The sequence below is a fragment of the Sinocyclocheilus rhinocerous genome, unplaced genomic scaffold, assembly GCF_001515625.1.
Source record: "Sinocyclocheilus rhinocerous isolate Xijiao unplaced genomic scaffold, SAMN03320098_v1.1 scaffold61, whole genome shotgun sequence".
Taxonomy (NCBI): domain Eukaryota; kingdom Metazoa; phylum Chordata; class Actinopteri; order Cypriniformes; family Cyprinidae; genus Sinocyclocheilus; species Sinocyclocheilus rhinocerous.
In genome coordinates this window covers 745,988-751,370 of record NW_015640445.1, presented here as the reverse complement: position 1 = coordinate 751,370, position 5,383 = coordinate 745,988, and the positions used below count along the sequence as shown (strand labels likewise).

At 36.8% G+C, this 5,383-nt stretch overlaps 1 protein-coding gene across 6 annotated transcripts in view; it reads right to left on the bottom strand.

Moving 5' to 3' along the window:
- senp6b (SUMO specific peptidase 6b) overlaps positions 1-5,383 on the bottom strand; it is a 27,163-nt gene that overhangs the window by 2,707 nt on the left and 19,073 nt on the right. For 3 of the 6 annotated variants that reach the window (XM_016568778.1, XM_016568782.1, XM_016568783.1), the window contains 11 exons: positions 5,218-5,312; positions 4,954-5,139; positions 4,832-4,865; positions 3,795-3,956; positions 3,503-3,687; positions 3,183-3,230; positions 2,416-2,543; positions 2,217-2,333; positions 1,427-1,549; positions 1,263-1,355; positions 935-1,122 (listed from right to left, as the gene is read on the bottom strand). In XM_016568778.1, the coding sequence (XP_016424264.1) occupies positions 935-1,122; positions 1,263-1,355; positions 1,427-1,549; positions 2,217-2,333; positions 2,416-2,543; positions 3,183-3,230; positions 3,503-3,687; positions 3,795-3,956; positions 4,832-4,865; positions 4,954-5,139; positions 5,218-5,312 (1,359 nt within the window). The remainder of the gene's footprint in view (positions 1-934; positions 1,123-1,262; positions 1,356-1,426; positions 1,550-2,216; positions 2,334-2,415; positions 2,544-3,182; positions 3,231-3,502; positions 3,688-3,794; positions 3,957-4,831; positions 4,866-4,953; positions 5,140-5,217; positions 5,313-5,383) is intronic. The other 3 variants (XM_016568779.1, XM_016568780.1, XM_016568781.1) reach the window with 3 other exon arrangements.

Here is a 5,383-nt window from a genome sequence, read left to right as displayed (position 1 = left end):
AAATCATTAGCTCATCCATGAACATGATTTCTGCCCGAGTCCCGTCGGATTGCATCGGCTGTGGGGATGAAGAGGACAACTCCCATGACTCAACACTCAGTCACAGCGTCATCAAACTACGCCTTTGTCTCTTTGTTTATTTTGAATACCCGCCCTCTAGCGGCGAAAATTACATATTGTGCCTTTAAGCAGCACAACTGTCTTTAACATTGACAATAATAAGAAATATTTCTTCAGCATACTGAAAATCCAGCTTTGCCATTGCAGAAATTAATTACTTTTTTTAATGTATTCAAATAGAAAACAGTCATTCTTAACTGTTATAACATTTCACTATTTCACAACATTTTTGATCTAATAAATGGTCATGGTGATTATGAAACTTTTTTCAAAAACATGTAAAAAATATTACAGACCCCAAAAGTTAAAAAGAGTATTTTACTGAATATTTAATAGATTTCAGCTTTTAAAACCTCCAGAATATTTATCCAGTGTACTTCTATTATTTGTATTATATATATAAAACTTGAAACGTGTTAAAAAGTATGCCTCAAATGCTCTCAAAACACTAACTTGTATTAAGTATTTGTGGCTATACTTTCAAAACATATAGTGGTTATTCTGGCCTTGACCCATAGACTTCCATCATCCCTAGTTTTTATGAACTAAAAGTCAAAATCAACAGTATGACACAGCTTAACTTGTATTGAACGTGTTGTAATCCATTACAAAAATCAGTGACCAAAAAGAACCGAATATGCATTGAACTTTATCAGAAATAGAAAATGTTTTACTCTTTAGTGCTGTATCATGGAGCAGTTTGGATTTGCATGTTCTCTCACTCAAAAAGAGCAGAAGCACAATAATCTAACAGATTTTGTCCTTTATGTACACCACCATTTTGCTCTGGCACCACATCGGTTTTCTAAATTACCTATGGATTGACTCCATCTGGAGAGCTGCTTTGAGGATTCTGGAAAGTAGAAGAGAGACATGGGATTGGGTGGAGATTGATCGCAAAGATACTCCACTGAATTCCTTCGCCCATTGAGTTGAAGATCCAAACCACTGGTCTGTGAAATCTTGGCAGGAAAACAGATGACAGCCAGGTACCAGTGAGCCCTGAGGAGACATTGCACAGGAGGGGCTCTTATTAAGACATGCTCTTTATTTTACCTAACCAACACAACCTGAAAGTCTGCAAGAACGTTTTTAAATGATCACCAAACGTGCAGGACGTGCAGCTTTGTTGAGAGACTCACATTTGATTAATCGGGACAAATATTAATTCCTTCTCAAAAAGGTTGACGCCCCTGGTCCACGTTTTCACCCGACTGTGCCGGCGCTCTTGAATGCTGCAATACAGTGCAGTGTTAATACCCATTATGTTTATGTACTTTTTTACAAGACCATATTCTATACATACGATAAATCTGTAGTTCCTGGAAGTCTTCTATGATCTTTCTGAGTGAGGCGCTTGAAGAAGAAAGAGCTGAACACATGGCACTTGGAGGCATCCTCCTTTTCATGCTGCTCACAGACCAAATACCTGGCCAAAAAACAAGATGTATGTCATTACGGCAAGGGCGTGTCTACGTGGTGGCCAGGGGTGGCACAGGCCCCCCCGGAAATTTGGTTGGCCACCCCAGGTGCCCCCCCTACCAGATGTCTTGTTTTTAGTAAATTTCTAACTGCATCTGGCAGTGGCGGATCCTGGCATGTGTAAGCAGCTGCGTAGGGCCGCTTTCTTCTCTTCTTTATACTTAATTTTAGGCGGTTTCTATAGTGTGACCGTAATGACAATGTCGAGAGCGCATAATGTTACGCGATCCATGAGCGCGAGGACTTATTTGTGCTATCATTATTAATTTCTTTATTTGTTCTTATTTTATTACTGACTGCTTTCTTGTAATTTTTTATTCAAAGTTTGAAATCACACTATCTCGTGCTACTGCACCAAAATTACCCCACTCATTATATTCTGCAGTTCTTTCCTGTTGTACCGAATATCTATACTTTTCAAATTATCACATCGAAGTTAGAAATTCAAATATTGTGACAAAATTAATTTTGTAGGGTGCCACAAGTTTGTTAAAATTTCCAAAGGGTGCCACGACTAAAAAAAGGTTGGGAAACACTGCTCTAGACACGCCACTGCATTACGGTGCCAATGGACTGAAGCAGATAGCCACTTCTACAATCTCAATCACTTTAACCTTAGATAGAAGTCTATTATCACATCGTTTAGGAATTCTCCTTCCTCAAGACAGTTGAGGTCGTCCTCTGTGATGGCTATTCCCCCTTTGGCTGGAGGAGGTGGGTACACAACCAGTCTGCAAAGAGATGGTGAGAAGAGCTCTTCTAGATAATAATATCACAATAACTGATCAACTCATTTTAGGTCAGCCAACTGACTTTTTGATATCCTGTTTGGGTGATGAAGGGAGCTCTATCAAATCGTCCTCATCACTGTCTGAGACACTGAGGGCTGCAATTTCCCATCGATGAGGATCAGGAGAGGCCGAAAATGGCACCAAGCCATGCTAAACATTGAGAGAAAGAACTAAACAACTGAAAAACATGTTAAAGGCAGATTTATTTTGCTCCATTACATAACTGGTGCTCAAAGATTTAGATTTTATTGATTCTGTGGTAATATGAAAGGAAAAGGAAAGGTAAGAGAAAAACAGAGTAGAAATAAAAGGATGAGGAAAGGATAAGAATAAGGAAGCAAGAAGAAAAGGATCATAAAAGGAAAAAGGCAATAAAAGTTTAAAAGAAAATGGGGGAATTGAAAGAAAAAAACGGAAGGACAAGTAAAGGGAAATGAAAGGGGAAAAGGAATAAAAAAATAAATAAAAGGGAAGGAAAAAAGGAAAGGGAAAAGGAAAAGAAAGTAAAGGGACAAAGGAAGGGGAAGCAAAAGGAAATGAAGAAGAGAAAGGACAAGAAAAGGGAAAAGGAAAGGAAATAAAAAGAAAAGAGAAAATGGAAGTAAAAGGACATGAAAGTAAAGGAGAGAAAATAGAAAAAGGAAAGGGAATTGGATGAAGAAACAAAAGAAAGGGGAAGTCAAAGGATAGCAAACGAAATAAAAAGGAAAGGGAAAAGGAAGAAAAAGGAAAAGAAGAAAAAAGGAAAACAGGAAAGGAAAGGAAAGGAAAATGACAAGTTTGAAAAACCTGACTCATGACAGGAAGTTCATCCTCTTCAAGCTGAAGCACAGCAAACTGAACAGCAAATTAAAATGAATATTACAGGAAAGGACATCAAAAAATTAAATAAATACAAAGTAAGATGACTGAGGAGCATCATGTCATGTGTAAGTCTTAATGCACAAAGTCACTTAGTTTTAAACAGAAAATTAAAATTACATTACTAGTGCAGGTTTAATCACCATCATAAATAGTCATTTATGTTTATTTGATCTACAATTGGCTAATGCAAGGACATTCGGGAAAAAAAAAATGTTTGGAACATCATAAAAATATTATAACTGCACCTCCTGTTTTTGGGCACACTGATGTGTCTTCAATCTGTTACTGGCTTTTTCAAATGACAGCTTAGCTGGAAAACAGCTGATATTATTACGCTTGCCCATCTCTGTGAATATTTCCTCAAGTACGATTTGCTCTGAGAGTGTGAGCTCTTTCTCAAAGATAAGGACAACATATTTCTCGGTTTCATCTAAGGACACAACAGAAACCATTTGACATGATTTAACTCTCAAAGCAAGAACATCAGTCACACTTCATCACGTATCGACTGCTTTAAAGTCTGTATTTGCGACTCACTCCTGCTCTGGCAGTCACACCACATTTTGGAATCATCTTCAAACATGTCAAGCTGGACCTGCAGATGGAGGCACGTCTCAGGTGTCGTCTGTAGAAACAGGGCTGGCAGCTTCTGCTCGGTGCACCATTCACAACCCATCAAATCTGATGCTTCTATTCGTTCTGATAGTAAAAAGGAAGAGAAAATATAGTATTTTTAACATCATGTTAATCGCACATTCGGAATGATTGCAGTTACTAAAATAGGTTTTTATGACTTTTAGCATGTTGAAAAATTAAAGGAAAAGTTCACACAAAAATGTACTCACCCTCAGGTCATTCAAAATGTAGATGAGTTTGTTTCTTCATCGGAAAAGATTTAAAGAAATTTAGCATTACATCACTCGCTCACCAGTGGATACTCTGCAGTGAATGGGTGCCGTCAGAACGAGAATTAAAACAGCTGATTAAAAACATCACTATAATCCACAAGTAATCATCAATTTGGCTGCAGTACATTAATCAATGTTAAGCGAAAAGCTGTGTGTTTGTACAATCTATTAAGATGTTTTTAACATCAAACCCTTGCTTTTGGCTAAAATACAAATCCTCTATCCATAAAACCTTTTTCCAGTAAAAAAAAAAAAGTTCTTCTCTGAATAAGAAGAGAAATATGCACAGATCAAGCACTGATTACAAGCGAAAACAGTCTAAAACAGTTCGAAATAAATATGCTGGTGGATTTTAATGTAAGAGGACAAGGGGATGGACTTTTCAGTGAAGGAAGCTTTATTATGGACTCATATTTTACCCAGAAGTGATTTGTATCTCTCATTTTGACGGCACCCATTCACTGCAGAGGATCTATTGGTGATCAACTAAAGCAATGATACATTTTTCTAAACCTGTTCTGGTGAAAAAACAAACTCATCTACATAGTGGATTAGATTTTCAAAAAGTTTAGTTTTTGGGTGAACTACTTCTTTAAACCATCCAAATGTTAAATCTTGAAGAATCAGTTGTGAGTGTTTGAAAGCCTGCTGTTTGAACTGCGTTACCTTTATTTGCAATCTCAATGTAATCCACTGTAAACTGTAAATGAAAAACAGACAGTATATCTGAGTATATCAGGTGTTGAATAATGCATTATGAATTCAGAAAACCTGTAATTAATATTTACGGTGCACTGGGCAGTCAGAGCATCAGATCTTCTGAAATTCTTGGTCAACATTCCAACTTTAAAACATCTGATGTTGAGTGTAAGACTGTTTAGCCACTGTGCAACACGTCTCTTTGGGCTTTTTGGCAATATGGCCTTTTTGGCAATTGAATTTTTCACTCCAACACGACGGATGATGTTACCAAACTGTATTAGGGAAAAAAACTGCATCAGTTTTAAACTGACTCCAATATTACGAGTATATTTTTATTTACTTTTTTTTACCTCATCTCTCATTCGATATTTTCGCAGAAGCTGTTTTTTCGTAGATGTGTCTTCACAGTTCTTAAACGTGGTTTTCTTCTGACCCACAAATAAATCTGTTACAGACAATGAGAAAAAAAGGTTATATTTTATATATATATATATATATATATATATCAAATATCTC